The sequence below is a fragment of the Neoarius graeffei genome, chromosome 23 (assembly GCF_027579695.1).
Source record: "Neoarius graeffei isolate fNeoGra1 chromosome 23, fNeoGra1.pri, whole genome shotgun sequence".
NCBI lineage: Eukaryota > Metazoa > Chordata > Actinopteri > Siluriformes > Ariidae > Neoarius > Neoarius graeffei.
This window is the reverse complement of record NC_083591.1, coordinates 22461715-22478076: the sequence shown is the minus strand read 5'-3', so window position 1 is coordinate 22478076 and position 16362 is coordinate 22461715. Positions and strand designations below refer to the sequence as shown.

At 44.7% G+C, this 16362-nt stretch overlaps 1 protein-coding gene across 1 annotated transcript in view; it reads left to right on the top strand.

Moving 5' to 3' along the window:
* slco5a1b (solute carrier organic anion transporter family member 5A1b) overlaps positions 1-16362 on the top strand; it is a 136175-nt gene that overhangs the window by 36142 nt on the left and 83671 nt on the right. The window contains exons 3-4 of the mRNA XM_060905291.1: positions 5097-5210; positions 6239-6329. Of these exons, the coding sequence (XP_060761274.1) occupies positions 5097-5210; positions 6239-6329 (205 nt within the window). The remainder of the gene's footprint in view (positions 1-5096; positions 5211-6238; positions 6330-16362) is intronic.

The following is a 16362-nucleotide window of genomic DNA, read 5'->3' as shown; positions in this document are numbered from 1 at the left end:
GACTGTTGTAAAGAGAAAAGGGGATGTCTCACAGTGGTAAACATGGTCTTGTCCCAACTTTTTTGAGATGTGTTGCTGTCATGAAATTTAAAATCACCTAATTTTTCTATTTAAATGGTACATTTTCTCAGTTTAAACATTTGATGTCATCTATGTTCTATTCTGAATAAAATATGAATTTTGAAACTTCCACATCATTGCATTCCGTTTTTATTTACAATTTGTATTTTGTCCCAACTTTTTTGGAATCGGGGTTGTATTTAATATATTTTTGTCATAAATTCTATTTATCCATGTGTCATGAACTGTGTGAATATATTTATTTTGCAAATAATCTATGGTCAACTAAACTAATGACTAGGATGCAGTGAGCAGGGCTACCCCAGGTGTCTGGCCATAGGATTAAAGTGAGCCGCCTGGAATATAAATTCCCGGCAGCTCTTTGGGATTAAAAGCTGTGTTATTGGTTCCTTAGTCTGAGTGTCCTGCGTCACTCGATATAATCTATCCTTAATAATGGAAAAACGGGGAAAATAGTGTGGCATTTGGCTGGAGAGTTTGACCATCGATTACTCTCACTTGGTCAAACGCATGCCACAGAGTCTCGTCTCGTGACTGCTCTAACAGGAAATCCACAAGGGAATCCCCGAGAGAGGGAGGAGGAGCAGGCTGCTCCTCACTCTGACATGGTGATGACTTAGACGGCTCTGTGATAGCTGCTCCCGCCAATGCCACTCCGGGACCTCCCCTCACTAAACTATGGCAGGCCCCACTCTTCACTAAATGCATCATTAATTCCCTAAATCCCAGCCAATCAGTTCCCAGAATTATCGAATGGATAAGGTGAGGATTAACTGCCGCCTTTACTCTAAATTTTTCCACTTGAAATAGAATGTGGACCGACACTAAAGGGTAGTTTTGAACATCCCTGTGCACACACAACACCTTCACCAATTGTGCTCTTCCCAATGCCTCATCTTGCACCAGGCTTTGGTGGATTGAGGTCTGATTACAGCCGGAGTCCACCAAAGCCTGATACGTATCCCCTTGGATACTCACCAGTATGCGATACACTCTGGCCCGATCGAGGGCAGTCCCTGGCATGTTGGGGATCCGGACCACCGCGCCCACCTCCATCGCTGAGCACTGATGCTGGAGGTGCCCCAGTTCCCTGCAGCACCAGCATACCGGCCCAGGCTCTCCCTCTGCACCGGTGTTCCGGACATCACTCACCTGAGGGGGGGAAGACATAGACAAGGAAGTAGGAAATGGTAGGGTACCGCAGGTGTGGTGGGCCGGCTGGGGTGGAGCCGGCCCCTGCCTCCACGGTGGGGGAATGGGGCAAGGATGAGGAGCAGAGAGAGAGAGAAGTGAGGGGAGAAGAGGAGACACGCTGTCCTGCCGTCGGAACGGCCACCATATGGTCCTCTGCCAGCTCGATGGCCTGATCCAGCGATGCCGGGCGATGGCACTGGACCCACTCCGCTGTTCCTTCTGGAAGTTGGGTGATCGATTGTTCCAGCGCCACCAGGTCGACGATTCCCTCAGCGTCGTGGTTGTCGGCCCTCAGCCACCTCCGGCAGGCGTCCCGGAGTTGCTGGTCAAATGCGAACGGCCGGCCGACCTCCTCTAGGTGCAGCGTGCGGAAGCGCTGCCGTTGCTGTTCCGGGGTGTGACCCACACGTTGGAGGACGGCCCTGTGGAGGTCCACGTAGACCAGCCAGCTGTCGACGGGGAGCTGTAGCATGGCCAGCTGTGCCTCGCCCGTTAGCAGGGGGAGGAGGCGCACCATGCGCTGTTCCACCGGCCAACCCCAAGCCTCTGCTGCCTGCTCAAAAAGAGCGAGGAAGGCTTCAGGGTCATCATGCTCACCCATCTTCGTTAGAGTGAGGTGGGGAGGGTCTGCGACAGTGGTGATCGTGGACCCCGCCGACGCGAGCAGGTGCTGGAACGCCTGGTGAGCTTCCTGCTGCGCCAGCACCAGGGCTTCGAAACGTTGTTCCTGCTCCTTCCGGAGGGTGATCAGCGCCTGGTGCTGGCTCTGTTGGGCCATGGCGAGGGCATGGATCAGGTCCTTGAAGGGGGAGGACTTCATGGGACTATTCCCTTCTGTACTCCTTCCCGGGTTTCAGCACCACTGTAGAATCAGACCAGGTGGGTAGAGCACAGAAGCATGGCAGACCAGAACTGAGTTCTCAAAAACCCCTTTTGTTTTAGCTTTTCAGCTTTTACATTTACATGCACCAGCACTCACCACAAGAGTTCTGGTTGGGGAGAGCTCCCTTTCTCTGCTCTCACTCTCCTTTTATAGGGCGCAGTCACTGGGGAAGACACACAAACCCAGGTTAATTCACATCAGGTGCAGTGATTCTACCACTTACCTTCCCTGGCTCTGCCCTCCATTCACAGACCAACGCTTGACCATGCCCCCGCTGCCACAACATGGAATTCACATTTTTCAGCTGTGGCGAAGAGGTGATTCTCAAGCAGATGGGTAAACACAGACCTGACATGAGTCTGATGACTGTCCATATCTGGGGAGTAGATCAGGATATCATCTATATAGGCTATGACAAATCTCCCCAGCATGTCCCTCAATATATCATTAATCAGACACTGAAAATAACTTGGCACTGAAGAAAATCCATAAGGCATCGCCAGATACTCAAAGTGGCCTGTTGTGGTGCTGAACGCCATTTTCCACTCATTCCCCTCCCTGATGCAGACCAGGTTGTATGCACTGTGGAGGTCTAATTTAGAAAAGACCTTTGCGGATCTTAGCTGTTCTAGGACAGATGGTACGAGTGGCAATGGGTAAGCATATTTTACAGGGATCTGCTTGAGTCCTCTGTAATCGATGCATGACCTGCGGCCCTCTCCTTTCTTCTCCACAAAGAAGAATCTGGTGGATACAGGGGATGGGGATAGTCTAATATAACCCTGTTTCAGGGCCTACTGAACATACTCCTCCATTGCAGAGTGTTCCTTTTGGGAAAGCAGGTAGATTCTGCCACAAGGTGGCATTGTGCCTGGGAGGAGGTCTATGGCACAATTGTATGGGTGGTGAGGAGGTAGATCACATGCCTTACCCTGGCTGAAGACTTCCCTAAGCTCAAGATAGCAGGTGGGAACATTGTCTAAGGAGTCAGGCATGGGGCTCTCCACAGAAGTGGAAGAGACCGAGACTTGAGGAAGATGGAGACAGTTCTGAAGACAGGCCGTTGGCCATTGCAAAATGTCTTTTTTTTGCCAGGAGATAAGTGGGTCGTGGTGCTGAAGCCAGGGGTATTCAAGAACTATGTCATGCTGAGCGGCTTAAGTGATGAGTAGAAAAATGTGTTCTGTGTGCGGGGCCCCCAGCTGTATTTGGAAAGGAGTTGTACATGCTGTTATGAGTCCATCTCCGATTGGGCCCTTTTGATGGATCTTACTTTCAGCGATCCTGGCAAGGTTTTAATCTCACAGTGCCCAGGTTAAATTTCTTGGCGACTGTGTAGTTGATGAGATTCCCTTCCACCCCTGAGTCTATGAGTGCAGAGAGAACATGTGTAGTGTCTGGTAGTTTCAAGAACAGCGGTAATTTAAGAGAGCAATTCATGGAGTTAAAAGCAGGACTCACCAGGCTGGGAGATTTGTTCTTGAGACACATCGGAGCTCCCCTGGGTGGATGGACTGGCCATTGGGTGATAACGTGACTGGACTCATCACAATAAAAGCATAACCCCTCTCTCCTCCTCCTCCTCTCTCGCTCTGATCGCTGCAACTTAGTGCAAGATACTTCCATGGGTGAAGATTCACCTATGACCTGAAGAGAAGGGTTGGAAGATGGCAGAGTTGGATGGTTGGCAATGAGATTATCTAAGCAAATGGCAAGGTTGATGAGGGCATTGAGGGACAAGTGTTCATCACGACATGCCCATTTGCTTAATACCTCAGCTTGTAGTCCTTGGCGAAATGTGGCTTTGAGTTCTGGTTTGTTCCATCCACTGCTGGTAGCAAGTGTGCGGAAGTCCAGAGCGTAAGCAGCTACTCTGTGGTCCCTCTGTTTTATGGAGAGGAGAGTCTCACCGATCTCAATTCCCTTGGGCTTATGATCAAACATTCTCTTGAACAACTCTAAGAAATGGCTGTAAGAGGTAGTGGGCTCGCCTCTGTGCTCCCACACTGCACATGCCCACTTAAGTGCCTTGTCTGTGAGGAAGGAGATAAACTTGGCAATCTTCTGATCTTCAGAGATTCCAGAAAGTGAGGTGAAATACAGGGAGCATTGGAGGAGAAATCCTCTGCATTGAGAAACCTTGCCCTAAAATTTTTCTGGTAGCAGAATGAGTGGCTGTGGGAGGAGTGGGGACATGTGATGGGAGGGTCTGCGTCACAACAGCAGCAAGCTGAGCCATCCTGGTGTTTAGGTTGCACAGCATCTGCTAATCTTCCCCAAACAGGCATTATTGCACGTTGAGAACAGTTTGCTTTGCCTCCTCTGCGGCATCCATGCTGTGGCAAAGTATCCTGACAGAATGCAGGCACTTACAGATGCAGGAGACTGGGGTTGTGCAAACTGTCAGAGGTATCCAAATTGGCATGCAGGAAGCAATGTCAGTAAACTAGCGTGGGTCAGGCGATCAACAAACAGGGCAGCATAGAACGAGCGAAAAGACGAGGTCAAGACGAAACGGAAACTAGGTCAAGAAACTGGAAAAGCTATCAGAAATCAAACGGCTTGATATGAGTGGGAAAGAACACCAAATGATACCTCGCAATGGGCTGGTTGGAGAGTAGGGCTTATATAGGTGAGTGGTTGATTGTGACATGATCTGCAGGTGGTGAGATTAATAGTCAGGTGACAGAGGGTGCCGTGGTTCTTGGGTGTTGTAGTTCAAAGCGGCCATGTTTGGATGACGCTCTGACCTTGTGTTCTCTGTGCTGTTACTGACACACCTATCCAGGACAGAAGTCTGACTTCATCTTAATCAGGATTTAGATGATGTGCCTACACAGTATGTTATGCATGCCATATTCCTAACCAGTGTCTGCAAAACCACTTCACTTTTTGGCAGGTTGTTGTGCATTCATACATGACATTCATTGTTTTGCAGATGGCATGTTTGGCCATTGTCAGACGATGATGGGAGAGGATGTATACACATATGATATCACACCAGCAACCCTACAGAAATTTCGTACAGTACTCCTGAAACTTTCACTTCGAGGTATGTACCAGCTCAATGACTACTCTCATGATATGCAGTCATATGATAAGGTGTCAGTGTGCCCAAGAGAATGAGATAAAGATCCTTTCACATGCTCCTCCACCTATCTTGGAATCTTGCTGACTGATAGCTGACTAATAATCATCCCTTATTCTTTCTTGAAGACAATTCTGTATTATAGCTTATTAGAACACTATTACTCTGGACTTTCTTGAGTGCATTCACCTAGGGTACAGGAGATTTAAAAAAATGACCCATAGGCCAATTAATTCCTTTTAAATAATGCATTAAAATTTCCCATGTGGGAAGTCCCAAGAGGTGCAACAGAAACGTGTTTGCTCTATTGTTGGGAGATTGTGATTTGTAATCCCTAATGGTGCCACACCCATTTGTGGTTGGGAGTCCAAGAAAGCATAACTGGCCCTAGTCTCTGGATGTTAAGAATGACAGTATTCTCTCTTCTGACAATTAGAGCAACACTAACCAATTCTAGGAGTTTGTGAGCTTATGTATACAGAGTAGGGCTTCCTCAGAGTGTTTGGCTGCCATGTGAGGTAACCTAAACAGCACTTTGAAGAGGTGGTGGCTGGCTTTATGTCCCTCAGAGAAGGAAGCATGTGCTAGCCTTCACCCTCTTATGGCTGGTAGCTGTCTTATGATGGGGGAGAGCAAGTGGGTGGCAGTGATTAAAACTGGGAGAAAAATTAGGTAATTAAAAAAAAAAATCCAATTAAAAAAAAATCCAATGTGCAAGTACATTCATTTCAACTATTCCATCAGGCAGATTATGTTCCAGAATGTTGATAGTGATAAAGATTTGAGTGTAGTATTCTCTTTAAGTTCAATTTTAGTCAATATTAACACATATTTATACACCAGAGCTAATGTTCAAGTGATTCCCTGGGCCAGAATGAAGAGGAATACTTAAGAGAAAACAGAATTCACAAAGGGAACATATTACATTGAGCAGTAAGATTAAAATAAAGCATTTATATGTCATAACTATGTGGCCTATTATGCTCCCCCAGGCCTGTCATGGGAAGATGACATCACTCAGCAGGTCCTGTCTAAAGAATTTTCTAAATTACAAAGGATCCCTCTCTCATTGCATGACTCAAGGTAGTGCACTCACACAAACAAAAATAAAAAGTTAAATGACAAGCAAACCGAGAAACTGTTGGGGCTTCTGGTAAAAGGAAGTTGTCAGCAGCATATATCAAGCCAAAAATATTGTGTATATTCATTCACTTCTGCTTAAATGTTGAAGACTTGCCAGTGTTGTACAGTGGTGTTTGAAAGTTTGTGAACCCTTTAGAATTTTCCATATTTCTGCATAAATATGACCTAAAACATCATCAGATTTTCACACAAGTCCTAAAAGTAGATAAAGAGAACCCAGCTAAACAAATGAGACAAAAATATTATTATATATTATACTTGGTCATTTATTTATTGAGGAAAATGATCCAATATTACATATCTGTGAGTGGCAAAAGTATGTGAACCTTTAGGATTAGCAGTTAATTTGAAGGTGAAATTAGAGTCAGGTGTTTTCAATCAATGGGATAACAATCAAGTGTGAGTGGGCACCCTGAACAGGGATCTATCAAAGTCTAATCTTCACAACACATGTTTGTGGAAGTGTATCATGGCACAAACAAAGGAGATTTTTGAGGACCTCAGAAAAAGCGTTGTTGATGCTCATCAGACTGGAAAAGGTTACAAAACCATCTCTAAAGAATTTGGACTCCACCAATCCACAGTCAGACAGATTGTGTACAAATGGAGGAAATTCAAGACCATTGTTACCCTCCCCAGGAGTGGTCGACCAACAAAGATCACTCCAAGAGCAAGGCATGTAATAGTCAGCAAGGTCACAAAGGATCCCAGGGTAACTTCTAAGCAACTGAAGGCCTCACTCACATTGGTTATGTTAATATTCATGAGTCCACCATCAGAAGAACAGTGAACAACAATGGTGTGCATGGCAGGGTTGCAAGGAGAAAGCCATTGCTCTCCAAAAAGAATATTGCTGCTCGTCTGCAGTTTGCTAAAGATCCCGTGGACAAGCCAGAAGACTATTGGAAAAATGTTTTGTGGACAGATGAGACCAAAATAGAACTTTTTGGTTTAAATGAGAGGCATTATGTTTGTAGAAAGGAAAACACTGCATTCCAGAGTAAGAACCTTATCCCATCTGTGAAACATGGTGGTGGTAGTATCATGGTTTGTGCCTGTTTTGCTGTATCTGGGCCAGGATGGCTTGCCATCATTGATGGAACAATTAATTCTGAATTGTACCAGTGAATTCTAAAGGAAAATGTCAGGACATCTGTCCATGAACTGAATCTCAAGAGAAGGTGGGTCATGCAGCAAGACAACGACCCTAAGCACACAAGTCGTTCTACCAAAGAATGGTTAAAGAAGAATAAAGTTAATGTTTTGGAATGACCAAGTCAAAGTCCTGACCTTAATCCAATCTAAATGTTGTGGAAGGACCTGAAGCAAGCAGTTCATGTGAGGAAACCCACCAACATCCCAGAGTTGAAGATGTTCTGTATGGAGGAATGGGCTAAAATTCCTCTAAGCCGGTGTGCAGGACTGATCAACAGTTATCGGAAATGTTTAGTTCAGGGGTGTCCAAACTTTTTGCAAAGAGGGCCAGATTTGGTGAGGTGAAAATGTGTGGGGGCCGACCATTCAGCCTGACATTCTTTGAACCATTAACATTAAATGTAAATGAACTATTTAATGAAATTTTTATTGCAAATGGCATACTTTTCATTTCTTCACATAGAAAACAAATAAATCTCAACAAGTTTTTACCAAAATCACTTTGCCTTTCATATTTGAAGACTACATAAAATGAAGAAAAAGTCTGACTTGAAAAAAAACTTTCGGGAAGATTAAACATATCTAGGTTCATTTGAAACATTACATATTATTCACTATTAAATGCTCATTGTAAACTTCTAAATTCAAAACATGTGAACAGGAAAATAACACTAACAGTTATTTTATTCAGAAGTACATTGAGAAAAACATTGAGGGCCATATGAATCCGTTTATCACTCGTTCTTTCGTTTTTCAATTGACAATCAAAAATCAAAAAACGAAAATATGTTATTTGATTTTGAATCGGATATCAAAAATGAAAAAGGCTGTGTTTTTCATTATTTCAATTTTAGACTCGGATCAAAAATACGTAATGGAAAAACGTGCTGCTAGACCGAATTTGGATTTAATATTTAATTTGTCGGGTTTACGAGACCCGGTTTATTTGTCAATTGAAAAACGAAAGAACAAATGATATACGGATTGAAAAGACTCCATGCATATTCAAAACTGTGGTTTTGATCATCACAAAAAATATCAATTCACTGAGATTTTAGAATGTATTCACCTCAGAAGACTAAACAAATAACTTGCCTGCACTAATGTAAAGGGTGAAGGCCAATTTATGCTGACAACCCAGTCCTCGCAGATAGCGTCGCAGACAGTGTCTGCGTAGCCCCCCCCACCTTCGCAGACGCTCTGCGCGCACCTCCCAAAAATTGTGACCACCGCAGAAGCCTCGCAGACAGCGCCGCAGACAAGAGGGCTCTGATTGGTCCACTCTACATCCGCTGTACACGCACTTCCGCTTCCCTACTTTCCCGGTTTGTTTTATTTTCACGACCGGCATTTTTAAAAACACGAGCGAAGATGGAGCAGCATGAAGAGCAGTTGATTGAGGAAGTACGTACATCTATACGACTCCAGTTCTAGTCATTATAAAAAAAAAAAGTTCTAGTCATTATAAGTAACCGGAGGATAAACACTCCACTAACCACACCCACCAACTACTCCTAGCGACTTCGCGCCCCCTTGCGTTGTGCCGGTTAATAACATCGTGCACGCCTATTACTCCTGCTCAACAATAAATTACAACTGTCTGCGAAAAGCTATCTGCGAAAGCCTTGTTGCACGAGCATGCAGAGGCCTTGATACTGAGATCTCGACTGCAGTAAATAGGCCAGGTCTGGCTCAAAGACAGTGCTTTTGATGCGCAAGATGTCATGCAGGTGAGAGTCACTTAATCTTGTCCTCACGTGGTTCTTGTTAAGGTTCATAACCGAGAACGGCTTCTTGCACAAGTATGTCAAGCCAAACAAGCTCAGCATTTTCTTAGCAAATGTTCGAATCTCTTGGAACCTGCCTTTATCCAGCTGGCAGTAAAAGTTGACAAGAGGGAGCTGTTGGTGCCGACTGTGACACTCGGCATCACACTGCAGCTCAATGAGCTCCAGCTGCAGGTGGTCTGGAGCATTATCAGGAACCACGGAGAAAGGAGAGGGAAAAAGTGTGATCTCCTTTTCAATAGCTGCAAAATCCTGAAAGCGCTGTTGAAACTCCTCAGCCAGAGATGAGATGTCTGCTGCATACCTCCTCATTTGCGCACTGATATTGTTCTCTGGAAAACTGGTCATTATTTCCTGCAGCAATGGGAAATGTGTGGTATTGGGTTGTGTTTGTGACAGGTGCCTTTGGAAAAGTTGCAGCTTGGTCCCAAAGGCTTTGATATGTGAATACAGTTGGCTTACCACTTCATTTTTCCCCTGAAGGCTCGTGTTCAGCACGTTCAGATGTCGTGCTATGTCAACTAAAAATCCAAAATCAGCCAGCCAAACAAAATCAGATAGTTCTGGCATCGGTTATCCCTTTTTTGCCAAGAATTGTCCGATTTCTTTCCTAAGAGAGTAGAAGCACTGCAGTGCAGACCCCAACTGAGCCATCTTGCATCGTTGTGATACACAACATCTCTGTATTCAGCTTGGATGTTGAGTAGAAACTATTGAAACTGGCGGTGGCACAGGGCTCTGGAGCGAATATAATTAATAGCCTTTATCACTGGTTTCATAACATGATCATATTTCAGATGTTTGGCACAGAGAACTTGTTGGTGAATAATACAGTGGAGTTTTATAGCTTTGCCTCCTTCTTCGCTGACTTTGTTACAGACTAGGGTTGATAATCCACTTCGCTCGCCAGCCATGGCAGGTGCGCCATCTGTAATAATCCCAGTGACTTTATTCCACGGTAGTTTCATGTCATCTACGGCAGAACAAACAGAAACAAATAAATTTGTTCCTCTTGTTTGGTCCTTAAGGCTCTGGAGGTCAAGTAGCTCTTCACTCACGCTCATTTCATTGTCCACTCCTCTCAAAAAAATCAGTAACTGAGCAGTGCCAAATGCATCTGTGCTTTCGTCGCAGGCTAACGAAAAAAAGTCAAACTCCACTCCTTTTGCCTCTGTCTCTTAATATCAGATGAAACATTTTCAATTCTCTGTACCACAGTGTTACGAGCCAGGCAAACATTGGCAAACTTTTGCTTCTTCTCAGGACAAATTTTCTCCACCATTTTCATCACGCAGTCTTTGATAAATTCACCCTTAGTAAAAGGTTTGCAGTGTTTGGCAATCAGCGTTGCCACCTCGTAGCTCGCCTTTGTGGCATTTTCATTTGACTCGTGGGTTCTTGTGAAAAAGCACTGCTGTGCCATTAAAACAGCTTCCAGTTGCTTCAATTTTTCACCACGTTCGTTCCCAGTTAGCTTGTCATAGTTAGCATGTTTCGTCTGGTAGTGCCTCTTGATATTGAATTCTTTGAAAACAGCCACAGTCTCTTGGCAAATTAGGCAGACACAGTTGTTTCGTATTTCAGTGAAAAAATATTCCAATTTCCACTTGTCCTGGAAGCGGTGGCCCTCGCTGTCGACTTTCCTTTTTTTAGTTACAGTCGCCATTTTAGAAATGGGCTGGAAAGCCAGTCAAAGATAGTCTAATTTTCTCCAACTTCAGAAAATAAAGGGCGTATCTAATCCAGTGGGTGTGACTGGGCGGAATCGTTGATTTCCAATTAATTACAATTAATCTTCTGGCTAGCAAGGTAGCAAAAGCAAGTACATCCTTTTTGGACTTAGAAAGGGAAGGGGGGGGGGGCAACCCCAAACAGTGCACTCAGAGAATTTGGTTTTATTTTTTCCCCAACTACCTCTGACAGGGTATTAAAAATCTCATCCCAATAATTATGTAGAGATGGACAATGCCAGAACATATGTATAAGGTTTGCAGGAGATTGCTGACACCTATCACAAGTTGGAATTACACCATCATAAATTTTAGCCAGTCGAGCCTTAGTGTAATAGGTAGAGTGTACAACTTTACACTGAATAAGATTGTGTCTAGCGCAAATAGAAGATTTATGTACCCATCTCGGCGGCACGGTAGTGTAGTGGTTAGCACTGTCGCCTCACAGCAAGAAGGTCCTGGGTTCGAGCCCCGGGGCCGGCGAGGGCCTTTCTGTGTGGAGTTTGCATGTTCTCCCTGTGTCCGCGTGGGTTTCCTCCGGGTGCTCCGGTTTCCCCCACAGTCCAAAGACATGCAGGTTAGGTTAACTGGTGACTCTAAATTGACCGTAGGTGTGAATGTGAGTGTGAATGGTTGTCTGTGTCTATGTGTCAGCCCTGTGATGACCTGGCGACTTGTCCAGGGTGTACCCCGCCTTTCGCCCGTAGTCAGCTGGGATAGGCTCCAGCTTGCCTGCGACCCTGTAGAAGGATAAAGCGGCTAGAGATAATGAGATGAGATGAGATGTACCCATCTCAAAATCTCTGTCCAGACTTCCTCTGATATCTCCACCCCCAGGTCCTCCTCCCAGAGTGACTTTATTAAGCCTAGGAGCTCTGAACGTAAAAGACTAATTTGATTATAGATATATGAGATAGAGCCTTTAAGAGTAGGAATTGGCATCAGGAAGCCATCCAAAGCAGAGTCAGAGGGTAAATTAGGAAAGCTAGGGAATGTGCCCTGAACAAAACTGCGGACTTGTAAATATCTAAAGAAGTGCTGCTTAGGAAGTGAGAATTTAACTAAAAGTTGCTGAAAAGAAGCAAAAACATTATCAATATACAGGTCTTTGAAGTTATGAATACCAAGATTCATCCACCTTAAGAAAACACTGTCTATGAGGGAAGGAGGAAAAGCATGGTTAGCCGCTAGTGGTGCATAAATAGAGTATGTCTGTAGACCAAAGTGGCGCTTAAACTGGACCCAAATCCTAAGTGAGGCCTTAACAATCACATTCTTGGTGTAGGGAAAAGTGGAGGAGTGGATAGGGGAGTGCACTAGGTCTTTCAAAGTCACTGGTTTTGCTGAACTTGCCTCCATAACCAGCCATGCTGGGGGAGGATCAAAAGCCTCATATTGAAGCCAGTGCTTAAGAATCCTGATATTGGTGGCCCAATAATAGAACCTAAAATTTGGCAGGGCCAGCCCTCCCAGTGGCTTTGGCCTTTGCAAATATTGTTTGCACAGCCTAGGAACCTTCTGGTTCCAGATAAATTCAGAGATCAGGCTATCTAGTTTATGGAAAAAAGACTGAGGGAGGAAGAGTGGTATGCACTGGAACAGGTAGGAGAGTCTTGGGAGTACGTTCATTTTAACAGAGTTGACATGTGCAATCAAAGACATATTAAGCAGAGACCATCGTTCAAAGTCTTTCTGGATTCGGGTCAATAGGGGGGCAAAGTTAGCTTTGTAGAGGTCTTCAGATTTGTGTGTAAGATAAATACCAAGATATACAAAACTATGTTGAGCAACTTTAAAGGGAAAGTTTTCCAGGGGATACTTCTTAGCAGCGGGGTTAATGGGAAATATCTCGCTTTTGTTTAAATTTAATTTATATCCAGAAATTTGACCAAATGAATGAAAAGTGGCAAGAGCAGCGGGAACTGAGACAGGCAGATTGGAAACATATAAAAGTAGGTCATCTGCATAAAGGGAAACTCTCAGCTGAATATCATTTCTAAATATGCCTGTAATAAGGTGGTTGGACCGAAGGGCTATCGAGAGAGGTTCAATAGCGATTGCGAATTAGAGACGACAATTCCCTTGTGGGAAATTGTGAGAGTGATGCAGTGCGCGTAGCAGTCAAAGTTGCAGGAGCTGAGCTGTACTGTGTGACTGTGTGACTTGCCATGAAGCTACAAGCCTGTGTCTCTCTGAGAGGGAGCAGCTCCTCCCTCCTGTGTGTGTGTGAGAGCGAGCATCCCCTCCCCCACCCACGCGCTGCGAGCAGAGACACAGAGAAGCACACAAAAAGGGCAGTTTTTCCTCAGAGGGCACCCTCCAAACAATGGGGATATACACGAAAACGGAAGGAGATATTCACAAAATTCTTTCACATTGAGTGCCAGAAGGGTCTCCTGAACACATTGATGTAAATTTTTGTCTGTAGTGTAAAAAATGGGGACACTAGAGCGAGTTAAAAACAAGTGACTTTTCTGCCATGTTTATAATGGGAGTCTATTGGGAAGCGCGCCTGTCCTCTCCTTACTTTCAGGCTTCTCATTCAAAAACTGTAAATCCTATCGTGTAGGTAGACACATTGTGTGAATCAGGACAAGTGTGGCTACTACTTTTGAGAAAATTATGTGTGTAGAGTGAGAATTGTGGCTGAAATCACAGTTTGAATGAGAAAGTTTGAGCTTTTTTTTCAGGCTGCCTACACTCTAAATTCCTGAGCTCCACTGGTGTGTAACGCAATAGACACCCATTATAAAGCCTGATTTTCTCCAGGTACCCACATGGTGTTTGAGCTGGGACTGATCCAAAAGTATAGAACCTAGCAAAAAAGTTGAATGCCAGATCCACACAGGAGAAGTTTGTCTACGTTTTAAAGTTTGAATCATGTCTCTAGGTGAAAGCATGCCAGAGCAGCGGATGTTCGAAAGAGTGCTATTTTTTCAATTAATTCCATAGAAAATGAATGGGAAATTTTGCGTGATTTTTTCGCGACTACATCGCGAAAAAAATCATACTTTGATGAACAAAGTAATAGCATAGCGAGTCCGATCGAGCCGCATGTTTTGATATATTGTTTGTCTGTGTGCAATGTACGGTTATTGGGTTATTCGAAATCGAAATTTCTAGGTACTCCTCTCCTTCTATAATAAGAAGAAGAAACACACAGAAGAACAATAGTTATGCGTGCCTAGGCACTGCATGACTAATTATGCGTGCCTAGGCACTGCATCACTAATAATAAGGGATCAAAGGGCAACCCTGTCTAGTAGAGCGATATAGGCGAAAATATTCTGAGTGGATATTATTCGTCCTGATTGAGGCTTGTGGGGCTGAATAAAGCAACTTAATCCATGAAATAAAACTATTCTTCAAACCAAATTTCTCCAAGACATAGAAGAGGTAATCCCACTCAACTCTGTCAAATGCATTTTCGGCGTCTAATGATATCGCAGCTTCGTGGGTGTCAGAAGAGGAGACATTGTAAAGTACATTGAACAAACGTCTAAGGTTAGAGAAGGAGTGCCTATTTCAAATGAACCCCAAGGAAACGATGGAAGGGAGGATGGATTACAGACGTAATGCTAATAGTTTGGATAACAATTTAAAATCAACATTCAATAAACTTATTGGACGATAAGAGGTGCAGGCTAACAGGTCCTTGCCTTTTTTTAGGAGAGGGGAAATGGAGGCTTGATTGAGAGTTTGGGGAAGGTGGCCAGATTCAAATGATTCATTGAACATATCCAATAACAAAGGGGCAAGCTTGTGCCAAAACTTTTTGAAAAATTTGGAAGGAAAGCCATCTGGCCCAGGGCTTTTCCCATTTTGCAGAGATGATGAAGCCGTATTAAGTTCAGTGATAGTAATTGGCCCCTCTAACTCTTCCGCAGCTGGTTGATCGAGTGAGGGAATGTCCAAATTTTCAAAGAAACTATCAAAATCAGAAGTGATATCTTGATTCAAGATGGCGGTGCGCTTAGATGCAGTGGCTAACGGCTCTCCCCTTCAGTGTGTTTTTTTACATTTTTTGTATGTTTGTTTGTGGACTTTGTGTATTTTCACTTTGGCGGTACACCACTACAGTTGCCAGGGCCTCGTAGATATTGGCTACTGACATAAGATTGCCATTTTGAGGGAATTTCAATTCAGCCACAACATCCCAGATGAGCTAGCAAGACCACCGGATTCTCCGTGGTTTGTTGTCGGGTCTGGGAAGCGGCGTAGGCGAAGGAGGGAGAGGAACCAGAAGTGAGGTCGCAGGTCCGGCCTCCTGCTAAGGCTAAGGAACCAACTGCACAAGCCACCCCTGCCAAGCCTATATCTCACCAACGCCAGATCTCTCACCCACAAGATGGAGGATCTGGAACTACAACTTGGGGGAAATTGCTACATTTGAGACTGCTGTGCCCTCATTATTACAGAGACCTGGCTGAACCTAAAGATCCCTGATGCTAGCGTGCAGCTAGTTGGCCACTCCCTGCACCACTGGGATAGGACTGAGGACTCCGGCAAAAGTAGAGGTGGGGGGGCTCTGTATTTATGTGCATGAGGACTGGTGCAACAACAGCAGTATTATAGTGAAGCACTGCTCTCCCAACATTGAGTACATGTCTGTAAGATGTTGGCCTTATTTTCTCCCGAGAGACATAACCATAGTGATTGTCACCGCTGTTTACATCCCGCCAGATGCTAACGCTAGTGCGGCGCTCTCTCTCCTGCTGAACGCCATCAATGAACAGCAGTGGGTCCACCCTGATGGCATTCACATTATAGCTGGAGATTTTAATAAGACCAATCTTAAGACTGTACTCCCGAAGTTTCACCAGCACGTGAGGTGCTCAACAAGAGGGGAAAGTACTCTTGATCGTGTGTACTCCAACATCAAACACGGTTACAGAGCCATGCCTCTCCCCCACCTTGGACAGTCAGACCATCTTTCCCTGCTGCTCATCCCTGCATACATCCCCCTCAGATGCAGATCCAGGCCCACCACAAAGACTGTAACAACTTGGCCTGAGAATGCACTCAGCGAACTCCAGGACTGCCTTCAACACACAGACTGGGACCTATTTGAACATCAGGACCTGGAAACGTTCACAGAGACAGTTTTGGACTACATCAGGTTCTGTATGGGAACTGTATCTGTGGACAAAACCATCCAGGTTTTTCCAAATCAGAAACCCTGGATGACCAGCCAGGTTCGCTCACTCCTCAAGGCCCGCAACACTGCCTTCAGGTCAGGTGACAGAGTCCTTTACAGCATGACTCGAGCTGACCTGAAGAAAGGGATTAAAAAAGCCAAAG